General features: G+C 38.2%; 1 protein-coding gene across 2 annotated transcripts; it reads right to left on the minus strand.

Annotated features, from left to right (window-relative positions):
• Positions 1-300: 300 nt before the first annotated feature.
• Positions 301-16,021, minus strand: foxp3b (forkhead box P3b). Of its 2 annotated transcripts, none has more exons than XM_042004292.1 (12): positions 15,874-16,021; positions 15,578-15,649; positions 9,272-9,365; positions 8,227-8,401; positions 6,570-6,662; positions 5,220-5,307; positions 4,206-4,274; positions 3,921-4,074; positions 1,856-1,932; positions 1,666-1,767; positions 1,451-1,572; positions 301-722 (listed from the first exon to the last, which is right to left on the minus strand). In XM_042004292.1, exons 1-12 carry the CDS (start codon positions 15,874-15,876, stop codon positions 665-667), a joined length of 1,107 nt encoding a protein of 368 aa, XP_041860226.1. In that variant the 5' UTR covers positions 15,877-16,021; the 3' UTR covers positions 301-664. The 2 variants fall into 2 exon arrangements, with proteins under 2 accessions (XP_041860226.1, XP_041860225.1); XM_042004291.1 differs by having other exon boundaries at positions 6,570-6,665.
• Between the last annotated feature and the right edge of the window lie 8,816 nt (positions 16,022-24,837).

Genomic DNA, 24,837 nt, shown 5'->3' on the forward strand with positions numbered 1-24,837 from the left:
TTTCATGATGATGATGCATCTTTTTACAGAGCAAAAGGCCTTAAAACCTTTCTTCAGGAAATACATATCAGATAGGGCGGAAACAGAGGAAAGTTGTCCATGATGAGGTTTCATCCTGCAACTATAGTCTCAGCTGATTTATATTTATGCTGGTCCTTCATTTCTACCAGTCAGAAAAAAACAGAGAGGCTGAAACAAAGAACAGACAGAAAGTTTTTTCCTCTTCTTGGGGGCATAAAGAGCAGGCTTTCCTGATGGGTACTCAGTACTTTACAAATCAAGGTTTTAACACAGAATTTGTGAAAAGCTTATTTAATACATGCAAAATATTTAAACCAAACAATCAAATGAAACTTTATCTTCAGAAATAACTTGTGTATTTTTAATGTAAAAACATGAAACTGTTCTTTTTTTTGCAGGATGAACATGCTTGTTGGCTGGAAACATGCCGGCTTTGTGCCTCCGTGACCTCAACGGTGCTACATGAATAAAGTAACGATGAAACAACGTTATCATCTGCTGCAGTGAGTTCTGTGACGTCCTTTAAAAGTTTTCTGAGTTAGAACAAAGTGCAGCAACATGAATAAACAGAAAGCAGTGAAGTGGGAATGCATATGCGAGGGGTTGTCCTGATGTGGGAGCACTGGTTCGGTTCTGCTGCTGTTCACGGGTCTTCTGGACAGTAGCGGGAGAACGACGTCAGCCACTTCATGGGACAGTCCCTGAAAACACGGTTAGCATGAAACAAGCGATGAGCCATTTTCTCTCCTCTGCCACCCCACCATGTCCTCGGCCTGCAGCAGCTGACCTCAGTTAGAGCTTTAAAATAACTTCGCTTTCTGTATTGTTTTTTGTTGTTTGCTCTGTATTTGTATGTTTATTGTTTATTTAATGGCTGATTTAATGACTGCTGTCTGTAATGGATGTAATGTCTCGGCCCGGGCTCCCTTGAAAAAGAGATTTTGTAATCTCATTGGGACTTCCCTGCTAAAATAAAGATTAAACAAAATAAAACCATAAAAATATACAATATTTCTTATGTGAGTTTATAATGTAAAACAACTTTAAAAAAAATCATTAAAAATAAAATTTTACAAGATTTATTAAAAAAATATTTGATTTTTTATATATAAATATTAATAAAAATATATGTTTAATCTATACTTACACGTAAATAATACAAATATAAATCAATGAAAATAAATAGAATTACACACACACACATATACATATATATACACAGTATATAAGGACAGTTAAATGAATGTAAACATCTTGATAATGTACTTGTACTTCTTTGTATTATAATAAAGAGAAAATTGTGTCGTTTTATTATTTCTAGGTTATTATGCTGGTTTTTAACTGGTCACATGTGCTGAACGTGGCTTCTGAACTAAAATGAGTTTTAGACCCGTCTTAAAGAACCCAGGGAACGTTTTCATGCTCGTACCTGTGGTACTTTTGTCCCTTCCTCCTCTGGTACTCTCTTTCGTCCACCGTCCACACGGCTCCTTTCCCTCCCTCCACTCGCACAAAACACTTGTGCAGGCTGAGGTTGTGGCGTACTGCGTTCTGCAGAAGAGACATGGGAACAAAATCTGCTTCAAGCTGCTGTTTGAGACAAGTCCTCGTATTAATCTGCAGGTTAATGTGAGCAAGTAGAACCTTCCAGGTCGCGGTATTGTGTCTGAAGTAGAAGAACATGGTGGTGAACCAGTTGTAAATCTCATTCAGAGTTCGCTGCTTGTCTGGAGACGCCAGGATAGACTGAGAAATGAGAGAAGCAGCTGCTGTTACTAACATGTCGAGCTCTCTTTCAGCATTGTAAATGTAACCTGAGGGTTTATGTAGTTACCCATCGTATCAGGTAAGCGTAGGTGTACGGAGGCCGGATGTTGTTGTATTTGTAGCACTCAATACTCGGGACCAAGTCTGTAAAACAACAACCATGTATCAACAAGTCATCTCTTTAATATGATGAAGTTTTATATTTTACCAGTTAAAACTCTTGACCTGGCCAAGACGCCCCAGTAGAGAGAAAGAAAATACAAAGAACAGAAAAAACTTATAATCTGTTGCAGGTTAAACTTGAAGTGATGCGTTCAGTCGTTTGCTGCAGCAAAGCGAAAGGATTTACGGTTGTAGACCAACATTAGAGAAGAGGCGGGGCAGCTGCCGTGTTGTAGAGGCACATTCATGAGAAAATAACCCAACAAAGAGCCTTCAGGGATTTTAATGTTTACTGTATAATTAAGGTCATATTATAGCAGCAGTTCAGTTCCATTTTACAATTTGACTAAAATATGAGAATCTCTTGGTTTTCCCCTCTGAGGACATGAAACATCATACTCTATGTCCCAGCACGTCAACTTCAGATAAATAACACAACTAAACACAACAAACCCAAATTAAAGCCACGTTACATTAGTTACAGCATCCGTCCACCAGCAACTCACAGCTAGTCTGTTTTGACTGAAGTGTCTGATCAGCATTGCAAAGGTTTATAATTAGATTTCTTTAATATTATAGGTCAGTGGTTCCCAACCTGGGGTCCGGGATACCCCAAAGCGGTCCCCCAAAGAGCACAGGGGATCCCTGAGGCTTTGAACATTTGAACACAAATTGTCCCTATTTTAAGAAAAAAGTAAGGTTGTATGTTGTAGATTTAACTTTGGCTTTATCAAAGGACAGGACTCAACCAGAATATATTATTTATCACATAATCACATAATCCGGCTCACTTTACCCCCGTTGTTAAAAGCACGATAGGACTGGATCACCCTGATACAAAGTCCAGCTTTTCAGGACCAAATCTGGATTTCCAGCACGTAGATCAGTGATTGGTGCCGAGTGAGGAACAGCAGGTAGAAGAGACGTCTGCATCCTTTAACGACTTGCGAGTGAAACCACGGTGTAACATAATACGTGCATGTACTGTCCTGCATAACATGCAGGTGGACTGTCCATCTCTGTGACGATGTTAATGACACGCCTGAGCCTCGTGTGGAGGCCCAACCTCTGGCATTCTGTCAGAATGAGGGACGGACGGTGGTGTAGTGAGGGCTGCAATCGTTAGAAATGTCTTTTTTTCTGATTATGAAGTGATGAATAAGAGTTAAATAAAATGTTTTATTTGTGTTTGTTAATGGATTTGTTTGGGGGTTTATTATCATGGGGACATGATAATGTCACATTTTTATTTTTCCTTTACTATGCTGAAAATAGGAGCCTGTCCCTATTTTAACTACTTTTTCACTATAACGGTTAAATAAGTCACATGCAAAATACAAATAGAAGTATATGCACCAAATAAAAAGTTCTATTATTTCATCAACTGTTTCCTGTAATCCTGCCCTCTGTTGGGGTCAGGATAATCCTGATTTTTTGGATCAAAGTTATCTGGATTCTACTCCAAAGTTTTGAACAACCCAAACTGAGGGTTTTATCCGGATGAAAACTAGGATTGGATTACGTGATCCAAGTAGATTTCAGAATCCGGATTTCCCTTTTGAACAACCCATTTTCAAGATTTAATCTATCCGATAACCAAAATCTGATTGGATTATATTTTAACAACCATCCCGTTGAGAATGAACGCCGTCATCATCTCCTCCACGGACACCATGTTTGTTATTATTAATGTCTGAAACTTTATTAATGTCTGAGACGAACTCTTAAATCTGCACTGCCCTTTGGTGGATGTATCAGATAACAACCACGAGAACATAAGGGACGCATGGTGTTTGAAACAAACGTACCTATTTATGTACATACAGTGAGCATTCATTGGTCGGTAACTGGCTCTGAGACACTTTTATGAGCTGGAACCAGTGGATGATCTCACAGCTCTTTGAACAGTTATGACTTCATTTTATAACATAGAGAAAAACAGAAGAGAGAGATAACTAACTATATGTTACCTGGCAGAAGATGGGCAGAACCAGTAGATGTGTAGCCATGTTGGACCAACTCCTCCAGATGTTTGATGCCCCATGGCTGCATCCTGTCGTCATCGGTTACCTGAGACGGAGGCAGCAACAGAGGAAGGCTGTACGGCCACTCTGATGCCGTCTTCTGCAGTCATGGAGGAGAACATGAACAGACAAGCTCAGTTCCTTTCTTTACAGGTAAAATAAGTTAGTCTAAGTATGTCTTTTAATCAGTAATAAAAAAGAAACATAAAAGAGTGGAATGAACCTCCGTACCAGGTCAGAGTATTTGTGTTCAGAGAGATGAAGTTGCATTGCTGCAAGCTTCTGTTTTTCCAGAAGAAGCTGAAAGAAGAAAACAACCAGAACCGTTCAGAGCCATGTTATTTGTCTCACAGGAAGCCAGTGTGAAGATGTGAGAACAGAAGTGATATGTTTGCTTTTCCTGGTCTGTGTGAGGACATGAGCAGCAGCATCTGGATTAGTTGCAGCTGTCTTAGTGATTTTTTTAAAAGAAGACCTTTAAAAACTCCTTTGCAGTAGCCAAGACTACGGAAAACATAAAGAAGTTTTTCTATATCATCGGTGTTTGTATTCTAGATTTGTTCTTCAGGTGGTAAAAGCTGATCTGGTTCCTGTTTTAATGTGGAATCTAAAATTTAGCTCAGAGTCCAAACTGACACCAAGATTTCTAGATTGATCCGTTGGTTTTAACATTGCTGACTAAAGCTGGACACTAATCTATCGACACTCATCTCTGGTCCCAAACACTGTCATGTCAGATTTATCTTCATTTAGCTGAAAGAAAATTCTGGAACATCCACATATTGATTTGACTGAGACTGAACTGAAACTTTATCTGGGACCAAAGTCCCCTGAAGAGACAGTCATATAGACCTGAGTGTCATCAGCATAATTATGATAAAAAAAAATGTTGTTCTTTTACATTCAAACTAGTGCCAACGTGTGGATGCTCAACAACAGGAGACCCAAAATGGAGCCATGGGGAACTCCAGTTTAACAGTGAGGAACCTTGGAGCTTTTATTTATTTATTTATTTTTTATCAGAAACTGCCCTTTAACGCTGTATATAACTACAGTATATATAACTACAGCACATGTAAAATATTTAAAGGAAGCAACATTTACTCAGTTTTTATACCTTTTTCTTGGTTTTGAAAGTTAACTTTTTGCAGAGTGAGAAAGCCTAATTTTGTAAAAGAAATTGTCAGTTTGGAAAAGAGCATTGGTGGTGTGGCTGTAAACCTTCTGTGATTCCTTTGTTCCCACCTGACGCTCCATGTATTGGACGATATCCTGCTGCACCCTCCACTGAGCAATGCTTCTGTCATCATGTCTGTGTTCCGAGTGGAGATGCCTGGAAGACAATACAGGATACAACATTTTTTTAGGTTACAAACTGTTTGATTCAGAGACTGGACATTCAGGAGGAGCAATCTGTTGTTTTTTTATTGTGGAACGCCAGCTCTTTAACCCTTGTAGTTTTTTTTTAGTTTGTCTAACCAGTCTTCTTGTGCTTTGTGGACTTGGAGAAGTCTTACAACAGTGTTCCTGTGGTTTCCTGAGAAGGGATCTGGGATGTAGGGGCCAGTACTTCAGACCATTCAGTATCAGTACAACCAAAAGGAGGACTGCGGTGAATCAAATTTGTTTTATTCATTTAACCATTATTTATACATGGGGTCCCATTAATACACATACAGACCTGTTATTAGATAAAATTACAACAATAAAATAAAACAATAAATGTGCCAACATGTATGTAGTATCTTGGAAACAGTAACACGTTTATAACAGGAACAGATCACCTGTAAGTCTTTTAAAGTCAATAAGCAGAATTAAGTGAAACAATTTCAGGTCCTTTTGTAGCATAAAATGATGGGGCAGAAAATGAAGAACATTCACCAGGTTAAACAGTATCGTGCAGCAGAGCGCTGCACCATCCCATGTCTGTAAGAAAAGTTTAAACAAGCACTCCAAGTCAGAGGATCAGAGCGCATGAATGCCCTCTTCCCTAAGTGTGAGATCTGGGCACCAAGGCAGAGAGACACAGCTGGGATGACAGACTGTAAGATGCATTGTTTGAACTTAAGGTAAAAACAAAAGTATGAAGAGAAGAGTCCAGTAATAGATTTATAGATAAGGTTGTACCATGAAGAATCCTGTGAGCAGACAAGGACAGCCCACCAGTCGTAGTATAACCAGTAGTAACCAGTTAGAAATCTATGGCAGGGGCACCCAGCACCAGTGCTACAAGGGCTACAATCCTGCAGGTTTTTGATGTGTCTCTGCTCCAAAACCACTTGACTCAAATTGATGAGTCATTGTGCAAAACTTAATAGGCTGTTGGATCCATTTCATTTGAGTCAGGTGTGTTGAAGCAGGAAACATTGAAAACCTGCAGGACAACGGCCCCCAAGGACCGACTTTGGGCACCTCTGACCTATGGTATCCAGCATATGTAATGAGATTTGACAGGCATTCATGTAAAGTACATCTCCATTGTCCAAGAATAGCTAAAAGAAAAAAAGAAAAAAAAAAAAACATGGCAGCAACATGATTATCTGAGTTGCATGGATACGTTTGCTGTCTGGAAGTGATAACCAGCAGTGTACTTACTTCAGGAAACTGGAGAAATCCTCGGTGACTGCACCACAGCCGGGCCAGCGGCAGAGGCCACTTCCAAACAGAGCACTGGTCCTGTCAGCAGCACTGCTGGAGAGACGCTTTACCTATTAGTCAGTTAGTTTCACCTTTAAAATTGTAATTTCCCTCTGGGATAAATATTTAATTAAAGTGATTGCATCTTTTCTGTAATAAATATGGCAGTTTAACACCCAGCTGGCTTCTCATTGCAGTTCCAGTCATGAGCAAAGTTTCTATCATGTCTTATAACATTTATTTACTGAACCAAAATGCACCAGACTGTCCCTCCTGAGCCAGACCCCGTTGGTAAGAACAGGGCTATTTTCATCTTCACCCGCTTTACAAACAGGACACCTCATTCATAAAGTCATCATGGAGTTTCTGGACTAGTTTATAAATCAGTGGTGGGGAGCCCTGGTCCTAGAGAGCCACAGTGCTGCAGGTTTTAGATGTTTCCCTGCTCCAAAACACCTGATTCAAAAGAAATGGAGCCAACAGCTTGTTGTCAAGTTCTGCACAATGACCCATTAGTTTGAGTCTGGAACATGTAAAACCTGCAGGGAGGTGGACCTCAAGGACTGCTGGTACTGGTGCTGGACTGCTTCTCCGTAATTTGTAGCTGAAGCAGTCAAATAACTCGGCTGCAGCAAAGTCCTGAAGGTGATGAGATCCGGCCTGAAGGCCTGGATGTTGCGCGGTGCGTCTTCGTTAAAAACGCCGGTGCAACAGTTGGGAACCAGTCTGGAAAAGGAGGCCTCCAGCATAATAAGAACTAAAAAGGACATTTTTGTTTGGTACAGACTCTTGAAAACGACGGACCATAAAGATTTCAACATCTTTTTCAATTGAAAAGATAAAAAATATTTTATTATTCATAATAATAATAATAATAATAATAATAATAATAATATTTTGTAAACAATGGTTTATCACTGTGTTCATAAGTCTTTCAATGAGCACATTTTCCTTTATTTAAGGTTTTATTAAGTTGAAGAACTTAAGACAGAATTCCTTGTCCTGGAATAAAATATTTCGAATTATAAACTCCTGCTTATTTAGATTATTATTTTTTTATTAACATAAAACAGCAAATAAACGTGCAAAAGGATGAAAACGCTTGTCTGTGCCTTTTCATCATGCTGAAGAAGACGTATGAGAGAAGCTTCTTCCAAAGTGTGCTTAATTTAATCCTTCCTGTTTGGAAAGTATCCTGGGAAACTGGTTTATTTTGTGCTTTCCTTATGTTCCAGACTTTTGTGCCGTATCTTCTACAGCCAGTGTTTCCACTGCCCTGCATGATTTCGATGCCTCTGCACTTTAAAGCACTCAAGCACTTTTGCATTTGCCACCACTGAAGGAACCAATTAACTAATCAAAAAATCTCAAAAACTCACCTGGTTGCAATTAATGGCTTGTTAATCTGAGTCAGGTGCTGGAGCAGGAAAACATCTAAAACATGCAGGACAGTGGTATTTAAGGACTGACTTTGTATAACGTCCTCTTTGTTTGGCCTGACACAGCAGCTACGACCACACTGTCTCCCTCAGAGCATATTTTTAGCAAACCACTGTGATGATGTTATTTCTGAACCATTTGATTGGTTTGTCATTCAGTGTGAATGTGAGGTCACCCGTCATGAAGCCTGGCCTCAGCTGGACTGTGCTTTGGGTCGTCTTCTCTGAAGGGAAGGGGGTGACGGCTTAATTTCGGGGTCGAGCGCATGTGTGGCGAAGCTGACCGGGAATGATGTCCCGCATCCACCTCTTCTTTGAATGCGCTGATGGCTCCACTACTCTCTGGAAGTACTAGAGGGAGGAAAACCGAGGGATCAGCCTATGACTGCTGCAGATGCTCTACAACAGAGAAGTCAAACTCCAGTCCTCCTGGGCTGCTGTCCTGCAGGTTTTAGCTGTTTCCAGATTCACATCAAATAGCTCCCACTGCTTGTTGTCAAGTTCTCCACAAAGATCTGGAAGTCTGGAAACATCTAAAACCTGCAGGACAGCGTCCCTCAAGGACCAGAGTTTGACATCCAAGCTCTACAACATAGGAACAAACCTAAAAACAGTAGAAAAGGAACCTTAGGTGCTTTAAATTTAGATTAGCCAGTCCCTCCAGGAATTTGCAGTGTGATCACAACTATTAACGCAAACTCTGAACGATCACTGCATTTTTGATGCGACTTCACCCAGTGACAGACGTTTATCATCACCTTCCATATTTCTGATCATTAACGTGCAGACATGCGCAGGAGAAAAGCGTCGCATCGCGTTTGAAACCGCCGTGCATGACGTTTTCCAGGTAATCTGCAGGGGGTTTAGTTAAACTGGTTGAGCTTCTGGCTGTTTAAACAGTTGCAGCTTCAAGAGAGGGCTGCTGAACAGTGAAAGACTCACTCAGGCTGCTTATTTCTGTAAAGAATGTTGACATTTCATAACTAATATTTTATATAAATTTGAGGATCTTTTACAGGGAAAACAACTACTGCAACTTTAGCCGTGACGTTTCTCAAAAACAGCAGCAAAATCAGACATTTTAGGGCATAACAATCACAAACAAGTGCCGCCGGGTCCTGGAGGGACTGATTAACAGCTCTTTGTACAGACTTAATGCAGAATTAAGCTCCACAAGACATCTGTGGAAGAAAACTGGCTGCATGTAGTTGATGTTATTACCATGGTGCTGTCTGGAAGCCGTTTGGGAAACTTGGCGCAGCACAGACGGTCTCTTCTGCTTCTGTCTGATAATGTCGTCCATTCTGCTCCAACACTGAAAGAGAGAGTCGCTCATGTCATCTGCTGCATTCAGTTCAAAGAGGAAAATGCCAAAACCCAAAATAAAGTTACCGTACTGCCTTAGTAGTAGCAAAACCTTTTATTTGAGACTCTAACGGAAGGTTCTTACTCTACTGTATCTGTAGAGATGATTGGGTTAAACCAGCATTTGATATTGATCAGTGGCTCCTGGATGGAATCAAATTGAGATCATATCACGGCAGATTTTGTAATATCAGCAAACGTTTTCCACTAAATTGATATAATATCTAGTTATGATACTCAGTGACAAGGAAAAACACGTTTGTTCTTCTATTCTAATTCTTTTGTTTGTAATTCTTTACTTCAATTATTAAGTCAAACTAGTCTGTCATCTGCTTAAGAACATGAATGCGAGAAGAAATCATCTATTTACAGCTTTTTATTAATGATTTTGTTCAAAGATAAGCATCCTAAACATGCTGGATCACATCACCTCAGCCTAACAGTATGTAGGGAGACGTGGTGTCTGCAGAGCCTCACGTTTCCCGCCTGCCGGCTGCAGCTGCCTCCATCTCTTTTTCACTGTGAAGTTGCTCCGTCTTTCTTAGTCAGTGTTTAAAAAAATGACCATTTTCTTTACAGAGAGAGCGACACATGCACGCTGACATGTATGGGATTGACTTCCTGTTAGAAGCAACAGAGAACTCTTCATTTTCCATCACAGCAGCCAGTTTGTTTGAAAAGTTCACACATTTTCTTCCATTCGGTGCTGCAGAATCTTTTATTTTAACAAGCAGAATTTCCTGTAAATTTGTTTATTTCTGTTTTTTATTTAATTTCTTTTATTTATTTTTAAAGTTTGTGCACTTTTTGTTGCTGCTGGAATGCTTTTAATGTTTAATGTAATGCACTTTAAATTGTTTTGTATATTAAATCTGCTGTACAAATAAACTAGCCTTGTCTTAAACAAGCAGATATGAAAATGATCTAACACCAGCTGATCATCAGCTGTTAGGATATTTGGGGATCACACTGTTACATAAAACCATCTGTACACCTACGAAATGATGTCATAAACATATGACAATGATACATTATACATTTATATGTCTGTAGAGACTAAGTTTCTTCCACTCCTGCGAGCCAGTGAAATATTTCATCTTCTTGTTTAGGAAGTGGTAAAGTTTGTTCCTGCATTGTGTGATGTCACATGTTGCGCACCTGACTTCCTGAGGCGTGTGGTGACACCACTTCCCTGGGGGACGGGGTGCATGTTGTTCAGCCAAGAACAAACTAACACACAGAGCTTTTTCTGTGCATCACTGTTGGTTGTCTAGTGTGAACAGGTGAAAGTCGGACCCACGCTCAAACCCCAGCCTGCAGTCGTGTTTGAAGCAAGCGCAACTCTTCTGTCCACGTCCCAACTCTCTGCAGAAAACTGTTTTTGTATCTCACACGTAACCTTCACGTTTCTACAGGGAAGCTCTGACTAACTGCTGCTGTTGTGTTACGCTTTAAAGCGCTCATTTCATCCAGAGTTGCATTAATTTTTCTCCAACATCTTGTATTGATGATGGAGAGTCCAGCCACAGCTCAAAGCCTCCTCCAGCACATTCCAAAGATCCTCCATGGGGTTCAGGTCTGGACTCTGTGGTGGCCGATCCATGTGTGAAAATGTCTCCTGTTCCCTGAACCACTCTTTCACAATCAAAAGACCAACAGAGACACAAAATTCTTACGCTGAGTAAAAATGTGTTTAAGATGTGATTTAAAAGTTTCCAGAGTGGGGTCCAGCTTGATCTGGGTGGGAGCTGGACCTGAAAAAGTTCGGTCACTTCTGGTTTTAAGTGTAGATTTTGGGACAACCAGGTAGAACTGGTCTGCAGGCTTGGTCACTGTTGATCTGTGAGTTATTTCTACAAAGTTCTGTTAGTAATAAATTCTGCTTTCTTCTTCTGGTCGGCCTTTATGCTGCTATATCTATTCATACATTCATTTTACATCATTTTAGCCTCAGAATCTGACAGCTGGGAAACATCATGTCTGATGCTGACTGGGGTTAAAAGCTTCAGCTTCTACATGGATTTACATTAAAAAAAAAAAGCCAGACGGACCAAAAATAGCAAGAAGCGTCAGACAAAGCTGCACTGCACTGTGTGTTTATGAGTTTTATACAGCTAACATGCATCAGCACCCAAAACTTTAAATTTCCATGCCCTGATACGAAACATGAAAATTCATGATTAATTCTGCTCAGTTGCGGTGGCGTATGACCTGTCCTGTTTTTCAAGGTTGCGGTAAGCGATATGCATCTACGCAAATTTAACCAGGAGTTTATGTAAATAATGTGTAAGTACTTTAGGTGACTGTACAGAGCTCTTTTTCTTATCTCCGTCACATCAGAGATATAGCGTGCATCTAGACAATAAACCAAACAGCAGAAACATGTCTGATGCAAACGCACACCCACAGAAACAGGAATTCAGATGTTTGTGTTTCATGTGAAGGAGGAGAACTTTCGTTGCAGATCTGCACTTTCAAAGCGGTGGGAAGGTTTGAAATTTCTATCTGCACAAGTGGGTTTGAGGAAGTATTTCCTGAGTGGATATTGCAATCAACTGCACAATAATTTGGAAAGTTGTAAAGCCTCATAGTACTACTATAGACGTGTGGGTTTACTACTTTCATGTTTGATTACATCAACACATCAAGCAGGAGTTTTCATTTCTTCTTCAGAAACATGTTTATGGGTTATTCATATCAATAAAACACATTATTAGGACATTAAATTTGCTGTAGGGCACATTTTATATTGCACATGCTTTCATCAGACCTCATCTAAAGCTGACTGAAAAGCATCTCTACATCAGTAAATAAAATTCATCTGTAACCATTACATGTTATTTGACCTTAAAAGACCAGCCTACAGATTATCAGGAGGAAGCGGAAGTGAGCCCACACAGGGTGTCATAGCTCTTCTTTTAGCTGACACTCTCCTGATGGCGACATGAATCCCACCACGCTGCCACTGCTCATCTGCAGACAGAGAACAGAGCTTGTCTGGTGGTGCGATGAAATATCTGCAACCCTTTGTAATCACATCAGGTGGTTTTTCTGTTTTATTAATATTTCTCTGAAGACTCAGACTGACACCAAAATCTCATCATTTCTTAGAAATAATTTCTGTTTCTCACCATCAGAAAATTTACGGACTTTATTTATCAGGACAGATTATATCGGTCACTATTCAATTTACTGTGTAAAAATAATCCATTAAATACATATTTTAGCCAAATGAAATGTTGACAGAAGCTTAGTAATGAATTACCGGGAGTGTTAATTTAATTATTAGAAAATAAATGGTATATTTATAACTCCAAGTCATCCAACACACTACTTACTGTAATATATATATATATATATATATATATATATATATATATATATATATATATATAATTGCTTGCTTATTGATTTAGAATTAAAAAGAAGTGGAATATTCCTTCTGTATGTGTATTCTGGATCAACGTCTGTGGACTCCAGTGTTTTGGATTCTGAACATACGAACATTTGAACAGGGGCGTTTTATTGAAGGTCTGCTGTTTAAAAATGAAGCTGGGTGGTGGACCTGCAGCGTGATGCTGCGGAAAGCCACCAATCAGAGGAAGGATGCAGACTCCATCACTTTAACAGCCGGAAGTTCAGAGCACCATCAGTCTGTTCACATCTGGCTGCTAAAACGAAGGATTCAGGGAAAAGAGTCTAAGTTTAGACTTTTAAAAGACGGCCGCTGGTATAGTTCACATATTTATTCACATTCTCACTAAAAAAGCCCACAAAGTTTCCTAAAGTCTCTGAATTCTCTTATCATGAGAAGAAAATCCCTGAATAAATCGACCTATATTGGAGCAAACGTCATTGATCCAAACTGAAAATACTGATCAAACACTGATGCAGTCAGAAAGACATTAATTATAAAATAATATATTAAATTGTTTCCATTTGCTATGTTTAACTACAAAAGTTTTTAAAGAGAAAAATGTGGATATCTAAAGGTGTGTGAGCACTAACCTGGTTATACTAACTAAGCTTTAAAACTAACCATACAGAAGATTTACACAATATCCTGATTTAATGTCTGTAAATAGAAATTAATCGTCTTTTAATCATATTTTCCATGATACGAACATTTTAAAGCCAGAATTTGGTTCAGTTGGATTTTGTTAAAGATCAGATGTGATGAAGATGTTTTAGATATTTTAGTTTGATATGACTGGAAGTCACTGTGTTAATCAGCTGGGATTAATGGATCAATGGATCAGTTGTGTCGTGGCAGAATTTCTGATAAAGACAAACATCAAATTATTATCTAGTAAATCAATATCATGTATAATGAATAAAATTCTGTTAACATTATTTAATTTCTTAATAATCTCAATAAATAATAATGTGAATAACAAAAGGAAACTCATTGGTGGGATGATATATTGATCAAACTGATTGAGTGAATTTTGATCTGATATCACAGATTCTGCCATGAAACAGTTTTCGTTTTGATTCAAAGAGCAAAGAAAACTTTATTTACAAAGCACTTTAAAAACAGCAGCAATGGCCAATCAAACAGGAAAAAAAGTTTCAGTAAGACTCTGAAATATCCAAAACATCATTTTCTTCCTGATCAATCTGACATTTAAATACAAAACGATCCAAACTTTAACAAAAATCAGGATCTAGTGCAAACCTTTAGTCTCAAACCAAATGTGTTTACAGGTCAGTTATAATAATTATCATAAGCAGGTTAGTAGACTGACTTCAAATTATTATAATATCAACACATTCCTCATCACATTTAAGACATTTTAAATGAAATAATAATATAACTGGATGTATTGTTACACTTATAAGATAACTTAAAACCCGGCAATTTCCACTTAAAAAGGATTTTATGGATTAGAAAGACTAATGAGGACTACATTTACTGGACCCGCCTGCTGCTGGAGTACAGTTTGGCTTCAAAGATAAACAGCATCAGCGACTGAATAAGAGTTTACTGAATCTGGAATACATCCTTCACATCTCAAGATTTTTAGTTTTCCAGTGGTGAATAACATCTGTAGGACTGAGTAGAAAACAAATGTATGTGTCATGTCGCAGCCACGGGACGTCTACGGGAAACCAAATGGAGATATTTCAGTATTTATTGAGTCTTTATTACTTTTTAACTAAAAGAGTCTCTGCAGACTGTTAAACTCTGCAGCTTCATTTCCTGATTTCTGCTGAGAAGATTGAAAAACCTGTGAGGCTGCATGCAGCTAGAGCAGAAATACCCCCCTCTGCATGAAACGTGCCATCCATAAATCAGCCCACCTGCCCACTAACATCTCACCGAGGAACAGACACACAGGACGGGTCCTCCTCGGTCCTCCGGGCTGCAGCAGCTACAGTCACCGTGCTGATAGGGACGTATGCGTCATAGCTGAAAATGGAAGCTTTGTGTTTTTGCGTGTGTGTGTGTGTGCGTGTGTGTGGTTTTCAGTGTGGAAATTCTGCTTAATCTGACATTTTACTTTCAAAGTAGGAAAAGCAGAATAATCTGAACAGTGATGTTGGTCTGACCGCGTCGGTAATGAAAATGAAAATAGTAAAAACAAGTATTTTATCACTAACTTTACTACAACTGTTAGATTGTTGGTTATCATTGACAAAGAATTATTAAAGCAGACCCTAAAAATGTACAGATACACCTGAAATATACAAACTGCATTTGTGCTGAGCAGATAAATTTGCTTTATGACTGATTTTTAAATAAACTTATTTAGAAAACGTTATTCAGAAAACATTATTTAGAAAACGTTTTGGGGGGATTTGGGGGGAAATGGTTTAATCCATACAGTCTTTTAAATTTATTTATTTCATTTATTTATTCTTTGCATTTTAAATGTAATTAAAATCACAAAAAGCAAAATCTTGCAGCAACATTTCAGACGATTCCTGGTAAAACTAAACATCCTGGTGTGACAGACCAAAGGAAAATGACTTCATCTTTTAGAGGTAATGTGCTGGGTATTTATTTGTTTCTGATCTGAAATATTTGGGCATGTTTGACTGTAATTTTGCCATAATTTGATCCCACATCTACTTAACTTTTGCCTGTTTGCTCTGCATTAAAAGCCTTTAAAAGTTTGATTCAGATTTAAAGTTTTGGATACGTTTTTCTTTACTTACCGCGGCGTCACATGCAGATCCTCCTGCTGCTGCTTCAGTCTTCCTTTTCTCAGATTCTTCGACAGAGATACTCTGAGGGGGAGTTATTCCACAGGAAATATGGTTTTAAGTGCAAATTTAAGTTTAAAATGAGGTCGAAATCACAAAAAAACATCAAAATAATAAACCAGGCTAAAAGTATCTCACTATTAATGTTAATCTAATGTCATTTGTGCATTTCTAGTTTGTTTCCTGGTGTAGTTTTAGTTTAATTGTTAAGATAAAGTTAATTATGTGGAAATATTTGATCATCTTACCATGTGTAAAATGCTTCTAGTACTTGATGTTGATACTTGGACTGGAAAAAATGTAAAAAAGAGACACCTGACAAGAGTGTCATAGGAAAAGACAGCTGCAACATATCCAGCATTATTTATACCCCGAGACGGAGACAAAGGGACGCTCAGCTTCACGTCCTCAACAAATCACAACACACAAAGCAAAGACAGAAAAAGAAAAAACATTTACTCTTTCCACATGCAGCTGATAGGCTGAAGAAATATGAAATTAAAGCAAAGTATGAATAATTTTTATCCATAGCTAAATAATAACAGAGTTCTGCAGATGATCTTTTATAATGCGAAATAAATGAAAAACGAGAGTTAAAACTTATGTTGCGTGTTTTATACTTTGGTTTTGTGCCACTGGATTATACTGATGCTGTTTTTAATGCAACTGTAGGACTACAACAAGCACAGGGGATAGTTTCAGAGGTTTATTACAAATCGTGTGAGGATGGGACTTGGACAGCAGGAAGAAATTTAATTTTAGTCAAGTTTGGAGAGAAAACTGCAGGAGTGGGTAAGCCAGCAGCCTGGATGCAGAAGGACCTTTAGACCAAAGATATATGAAGCTCCCTTTAAATCTTTAATATTTTTCTTTATTGTTATTGTTATTTTATTTTTTAAAAAATGTTTGTTGCCAAATTTACACAACCGGTGGACTGGAGGCACAACATAAAGGAAAGGGTGGGAAAAAAAGAGAAGTTTAAAGAGAAGAAGAAGGAGAGTGAAACAAAAGATAGAAAAAAACAACTGTGTAAACAAACCCAAACGGAGAAACGGAGAAACCAACCAGCTGCTACACCTGGAAAGAAACAGTAAACATCCTAAAGTCTCTAAGAAAACATGGCAGAGAATCATCAGGAGCACCTGCAGGAAGAAAAGCTGTAAAAACACAACTGTGGCGCCTTCAAGGATCAGGAAACATGCAGTCTGATGCACAATGGAGACTTCTGGAGTATGAGAAAACTGGACAATTGGCCCAAAAAAGAGAAGACTAGAGGGAAAGTTGGGTCTGATGCTACAGGAGTTCAGTAAACCTCAGATCACACTGTAGAAGAATTATATCAGTACCTGTGTTTACATGGAGCAGTTTTGATCCCATCAAATATGCAGTTGCCATCTGATCTGATCGGCTTTGACTGGAAAAAATTTTCAATCCGATAAAGAGGTGGTTTAAATCTTTTCACCTTTACACTTATTCTGATGGTTTCTGTGGTGGATGTTGTTTCTGAGCATGCTTGAATCACGTGGAGGTTACGTGATGTAATGTGTTCATGTAAGAAACCGAAAGAGGCCATTTGGCTTGAGTCAGAATTTCCAGGAGTACAAGTTGGTCAATCAGCACATTAGCTTCTGTTTTATGCCGATGATATCCTCGTTTTAGTCTCAGAGACTGAGCGCTCTCTCCCGGCCTTATTTAAAATTATAGACACCTTTTCTCGCATTTCAGGTTTTCAAGTTAATTGGCTGAAATCAAAAGATCTTCCCTTATCCTTAAACTGTCCTGGTACTATCTTTCAGAACAGTAGCTTCTCTTGGCCTACGTATTAGGTACCTTGGTGTTACTTTCCCACCTAGAATGGAAGAGTTGGTAAAACCTCATTTTGAACCCCTCTTGAATCAATTCGAAGCAGATATTGAAAGGTTGAGTTCTCTTTACTTGTCATTATGGGGGAAAGACAACATTTTAAAAATGACCTGTTCACCTAAAATGAATTACATTCTCCAGGCTCTTCCAGTCAAAATACCATTAAAACATTATGAACATTTTGAGAGGCTTTGCAACAGATTCCTCTGGAACAGCAAGCATCCCAGGCATAAGCTATGTAAGCTACAGAGGCCAGTAGACCAGGATGGGCTTGGGATTTTAAATAGACAGATACGCAGACAAACGGACAGTTTTGTCCGTCTTCTGCATCGGCTACACACGTAATTTTTGTCCAATTTCATGGAGCTTAGCTATTCATTGCTTGATGGATGGAAATGGAGCAATACCACCAGAAATCGCAGGGACAGTGCTGAGATAAATAGCTGACAGGTAACCAGCGAAAGAAAAAATCAGAACTGAAGAAGAGGATCAGGACAGGGAAAAAAGACAAGGACAACAACTGTAGAAATTGTGCAAGCTTTTAAGGAAAGACTCTATACAAGTGTTTAGGGTGTGTCGGGATGTTGGAAAATACTTTATGCCGCTGCCGCTGCCATACAGTGTCTGAAACTTACGCTGGCTTGCAGGAGTGAACTCTGAACTCAGCACTGCCCTCTAGAGGAGGAATTGACCTAATTACCAGGACAACGTAAAACACCCATGGAAGAATGAGCACGGCGATATATGACAGAGTTTAAAAACAGACATCCCTATTTACGTACGTAAGGAGCACCCCCCACCCCCCAGGACATGCCCCTCCATGGCTAAGCATTGAAATCACACTATGCGATGGTCTTCCTCCTCTCTGTTTTGTCATAACAACACTGTCTAATGAGACTCAAATTCATCCTGTACTTGCAAAGATACATATGGAGAAGAACTTCTCTTAAGCTCAAATTCAACCCATACTTGAATCTGTCAGCTGGAGCTTGGTTAACACTAAGCTAAACATAAAATAAAGAGGGGCATCCTGGTAATTATTAACACAGGGTGAGACTGAGGGACAACTCTGACTGCTGGAGGTGTAGAAGGGATGAAGGTTCTCCTCTACTCATGATATGGTCTTGCCCAAATGTACAAGCATTTTATTCAGGTGTATGAAAACATTAAATTCATCCTCAAAGCAGACAATCCATTCTGATGAAGCCCCTTTGCTTTGGGTGACCCTCTTCCCCGTAGCAGGCGGACTGGCTTCAGCAGCTTTAATGCTGGGAAGAAAGATCATTGCAACAGATGGAAGTCAGCCACAAATAATAATCAGTTAGTCTTGTTCCGTTACGTTTTCCATTGCTCTGAATTTTGCTTATTACTACTTACTGATATTCTGTGGTCATCTCTGTTCTGTTGGTTGGTTGGTATAAAAGAAAAATATTCTAATCATAAAAAAAGAAACTGGAAGAGTTAAGGATTACTAAGCACTTAATTGTCAAGAGATTCAAAACAATCACAATAAAAGAAAAAAAAAACTTCTGTGCATCTGTATGTCAAAGTGTTACGATCGTATTAAACCTGCCCATCATGTAAATACATCTGATTGGATCAATTTATTTATCATCCATGTAAAGACGTCAGCTGGAGCAGCAGAATCAGACCTGAAACATTAACCAGGCCCTGCTGTGGGACTAACAAAGGAACCTGAATCTTTCACATAAGCTGGCTGAGTTAACCTAAAGAAGCTTTTTCTAAGTTCATTCAACTGTTTTTATGGAAGATATACGTGTTCCTAATCTTTCTTATGAAGCCGTTACACTTGTGTTAGAAAGATGCTGCACAGATAAATTTGAGTTGTTATTGAGCAGCAGCAGAAATGGATCATTATTTTTATTTACTTGTCTTTGTCGAATACTGAAACTGATGTCATTACTTATAGTCAAACTACATCCTTTGGTAGAGTATGATAGCAATAAAACAGCATTAAACACAACTTATTTATATTTTGTACCCACACACTCTCATTCACTAACACACATGCTCATACAGTCACTGTGTTGATCAAACACATTGATAAAATTACAGCAGTGATCACAGCAATTAGATTAAGAGCAAAATTTCTACCAACTAAAGCAATGAAAGCAAAATCTGACTAAACTTTTCCAACTTAAATTTCTGAGCAGTAATCTGGTCCAAAGCATCAACCAAAATACTCATGAAACTTCAAATACTATAAAACTGAGCAGCAGTAATACCTAAATGTAATAACAGGTCAAATGTTAACACGGTGAACAATAATTTAGGTTGGTTATTGATTAAAACAGGTTATTATACTCACAACTCATTTTTATCAAGAAAAACACCCGTAACACTTTACAAGAACATCAATTTCAGTACAAATTTACATGGTTACACAACTAGACATGAGGGTGAAAATATACAAAGCCAAAACAAATCCAATTAAAATGATAGTTTTGTGAGTATATATATATATATATATATAGATATATATATAAGAATAGTTTATGGTGTTTTCATTGATGTATTGATGTGATGTATGTATTTGCATATGTAAAAGTATTTGTCTGCATGTACGTTGGAAGCGACGCATGCATAAGCGCTGCACATTGCAGTGCAGAGACGGGCAATACCACCCTTCACCTTGCGGATGATGCTCTCGTCTAAATATCGACTGTGGGAAAAGCGCCAACGAGTCTACTTTGTAATTTCACATCTTTGATGATGAGGTGAAAATAAAGTTTTGATAGTTGCTGACAGGGTTCTTGGAGGCTCTCAGGTGTAGTGAAAACGATGTGGTCCTCTCAGTGTGTGTGAATCAGAGGTAAAATGGTTCGACATGCCAGTGATTCACTCCTTCCTTCATAAGGGTTAATGTGAGGGCTGACTCAGCTGATTCAGTCCACAGTGGAGGTGAGAATCATTTGAATAGATGTCGAATTCTACCAGTGAAAGATGGCATTTCATAATGAGAGTCCCGAATTCACAATTTCAAAGAAAGCTGCCGTGTTTCACAGCTTTTTTAAATTTTCCCTTTCTTCTTTTCTTTGTTGGCTCCAGACTTAATGTTTGGCTGCTCGTGTTTCGTATGCGGCAGACTTCTTTTAACATGATGAATCATGGATACAGTCATTTAAATCTAAAGTTTAACTGTTGTAGCTCTGTGTTTTGTTTAGGTTAGTGCTCTTTTCTAAATATTTAGGTTAGTGGATGTTTTTTGTTAATCTTGTCCTGCCCAGCATCATGGTCTGGCTGGTGTGTTGTGCTAAACAAATTAGCTGTTTTTATATAGATACAAGGCTTACCTTAATATTTAAGTATTGTTTCTTTTTCTTTTAATTTGTTTATTACTGAAGTAAGATACAAAGATGTAAAGTATATATAAGTATATATAAGTGATGTACAATACAAATAGGGCCCTAAGATCCTGAAAAGAAGCAACCACCATGGAGAACCTGGCCTGGACTGCAGGGAAGACGATGCACCCAGAATACCGGCAGAGAAAGGTGATTTTCTCATATATTATACCTGCAGTGAGCATTAGTAAAAACAAATGTATTCTCTGTTTTCACTAGAAACGGTCTCAGTAGGAAACCTGGACACATACTGCAGTCAAAATAAAGACCCAAATTAGCCTTTTAATGCCATTAGTATCAAATTTGATAGACTCATATAGTGTATTTGACTATTTTCTTGCTAACGTCTTGTTTGAGCAAGCGCCTAGTTGTAATGCTGTACTACAACCACAAGGTGGCGTTTGCTGACCAAGCCGTTTGCAAACCGGATCTGTGATGCTGTCGAGAATAAATATGAGAAACAGGCAAAACTAAAGACAACAAGCCCCAAAAGCTCTCTATGGAACTCCCCAAAAATAGACATGAAAATACAGCCACTGCCAGGTAAAGCTAACATGTCATGTCATGCCTCCAACAGAAGGTCATGGCTGGCTTTGAAAGTCTGATGTGAAGAGCAAACAGTGGAACGCAGCTCAAAGATGATAGTTAACCCGTTAATGCTGTATTCATAGGCTGATACATACAGTTTCTGAGACCTTTTGCATCACTTTATGGTAAAAACGTTGCTCAAAACCCCAGACACAATCTGATACTTGTCTTCTGCCACCTGGTGGACACCTTTTGCACTACAATAATTCTGACATATCACACGTTAATAAACTATAAATATACAAAAATTGGTGGTTATTTTTTAGGGCTGGGTATCATCACACATTTCCCGAATCAATTAATTCAATTCACAGCCGCCTATTTTGATTAGATTTCAATTAAATCTGATTTAGCATGAATTAAATTAAACTAATTATGTAACACCACCTAATTTTGATGAATGTTAAAGACATTCTCACTAGCTGCTAATGTGAGAGCCCGCGGTTTTAGCGCTAGCTGCTAATGTGAGAACCCGCGGTTTTAGCGCTAGCTGCTAATGTGAGAACCCGTGGTTGTAGTACTAACTGCTAATGTGAGCGGTAATACGCTGCAAAAGACTTTACTGGTGAGTGTAGTCCACACTGGTGAATGACATCTGAATGTGACATCATCGCAACAAAAGAAGCTGGTTGGATGGAGGAAACAAGGGAAACTTGTTCTGTGTATATATGCTAAGATCTTGCCAAGCCTCGGTAAGTCACTCGAGAGTAGGGTCACTTTACCAGAAATAAAAAAATTGATCTCTAAGTTTTATGAATCAACATTGGATTTATGTTATTGAACTGATTCAAATTGATGAATCAAATTTTTTAACGCAATCCTTTTTTTTTTTTTTTTTTTTTTGTTGTTGTTGTTAAAGGGCCAAATAAAACGTCAGATTCTAAATATTTGAATTGTTTCTAATGTTTTCTTGGATACTACAGATGCTACAGAACCCAATACCAATGTGAAAACTGGGGCTGTCAAAATGAATGCTTTAATAAAAAGAGATTATTCTGTGGAATTAACGCTTTAATGCGTAAAAAACTAAAACTTACTACTGACCATTAAAAATTAGAGTTTGGCATTATCTCGCAACAGAAGCTGGTTTTGGGCATGTAGGTGTTTTGTCACAGCGTGGAACCAAATCCATCAAAAACCACTTTATCCTCCTTATTTATGAAGATTCAGATAGTTTCCAGTCTTACATGTAGGGTGCTGCAGGATGGCCCATCTGATATGTCACAGATATTACCAACCAGTCATCCCATCGGACTTTCTGGTCCACGCTCCTTACCAGTTATTAGTACTCATACCAGTACTTTTATCAGTCATTATCTGAAAGTTTGTGCCTTTCCTGAGTTTGTTGTGAGCTGGAACAACTTGGAGATGTGAACTCATTGTAGCTGATGCTACAAAAGAAAATAAAACTGTTCAAAAACAAATGACAGTCAATTAAAATTACAGCCGAAAATCCACTTTTTTTTTTTTTTTTACATTGCTGTGCTCTGTAACTAAATCTCTTTTAAGGTACATGTGATGGAAGTTTTAGCTAATTTGTTGGGCTTTTTTACTGAGTGAGCAAATAAAATAAATCATATTCATCAAAAATACTTTCAGTAACTGGAGCGGCGTCTCTCACTTCTTCTGAGACTGTTGATTTTATCAAGTCTAAAATCTGCTCACTGCCTGTTTTTAGTGGCTGACTGGCTGCACGAGGGATGGAAACTGTTAAATCATGTGAAGCAGAGGGTAGATGGCAGCGCTTGGCAGCTCTGGATGTTACAAACAGGGGAGCTAAAAGTGTTCTGTCTGACCTGTTTTTAGTGATTTTCCACTTTCCCAGGTGTAATGTAAAATTTGTCTGTTATGCAGATGACGCTGTCTTGTAGCACATCTGTAAGTCAGACCATGCCTTGATTCCAGCATGCACTAAAGTTTTTTAAACATCAATTTCTGTTCAATGCTGATTAAAAATTAACCAAAAATTCTGTCAATATATTTTCTATGAAAATATCTTCCTACCTTAAACTTAAAAGAAAAGATTCCTTTTAGTTTAACATTTTTTTTCTTGAAGAGAAATATAATACAAACCATATTTAATTATTAAGGTAGACTTTAAAAAAGCAGGACTTTAACAGTTTTCATTTCTTACCTGTAAAGTCAAGAGTTTTAAATTTTGAATTAATTCACATTTTTATTTCCTTTATTCATTAGCTTTCACAAGCTGAAAAAGAAATATTACATATACAAAATTCCAGCAATAAACAATCAAATTTTGTAGTTTTAAAGTAGGAAATACTTTTTTTAAAGGAGACTATATCTTATATTAAGTTATGTCCATATTAGAGAAAACCATATTGTCAGATCATCCCGCTGCACATGTTCCAGTCACCACTGCTGGTTAGTAATATCACCATGTACAGTTCAGAAGCGTCTATATTTAGGTGTTTTCCACTTTCCAGCTTTCGTTTTATGTATATATTCTCTCTCTGACAAGTGCTGACTTCAGCTGGCAGTGATTACTAAATTCTGAATCTTGCCATTTCACAGTATTTATTTATATCAGTTTTGGTGACATTTTAGTGAAAAATTTTCCTCAAAAAACACGTCACGTGTACAAGCTACAAATTTCATTCTGCAGGTAAATGCTGCACCTAGCATATTATTGTATTGCATTATTGTAAACCTATTATTTAATGTTTAGCTCTGGATGTTTACTTTCATTACACGTTAGATCTGACTGCTGCACTGACAAGTGATGTTTTTGTTAGTTAGAGAAATTGTGATTATTGTTTATAAGTGTATTTTGTCTGGAAACAGTGTTTCCTGGTGTCAGAATGATTGCTCTGTAAACCGAAAAGGTTGAGCATCAACAACCTTAAATGTTACAGCAGTGTGTTTTTCAGAGGAAGCAATCAGAGCAGAAAGCGGTGGGGAAGCCCAGTAACCTGCTGTATGACATTCTAACAGGTGTCAACAGCAGCTTCTGAGGTTATTTTTTATGTTGGCAAAGGTCATCTCAGCTAACAGAGAACAACGGAAGCACGAGCGCTCTGCCATTACTATTAACCTTATTAGGTAAGCTGTGGTCTGAGGACGTTATCGCCTGTTCCCTCCACTGTTTGTGCACTTCTGTAGGAAACATGTTTTTTTTTTCATGCAGACAAATAACTTTAAGAAGACCTCACGTACAAACACGTTTTCATTTCTATTGTTTTTTTCCATTTCACGCCTAATCAGCCTCTTCTTTTTCTATTTTCTACTACAAACCAGTCTGTAGCAGCTGGAGCTTTTAATCCCAGTATAAACCAGTCAGCATCAGACATGATGTGTCTCAGCTGTCAGACTGGGAGGTAAAATGATGTGAAATGAATGTATGAATAGATTTAGCAGCATAAAGGCCGACCAGAAGAA

This window comes from Melanotaenia boesemani, chromosome 13 (assembly GCF_017639745.1).
Source record: "Melanotaenia boesemani isolate fMelBoe1 chromosome 13, fMelBoe1.pri, whole genome shotgun sequence".
NCBI classification, from domain to species: Eukaryota; Metazoa; Chordata; class Actinopteri; order Atheriniformes; family Melanotaeniidae; genus Melanotaenia; species Melanotaenia boesemani.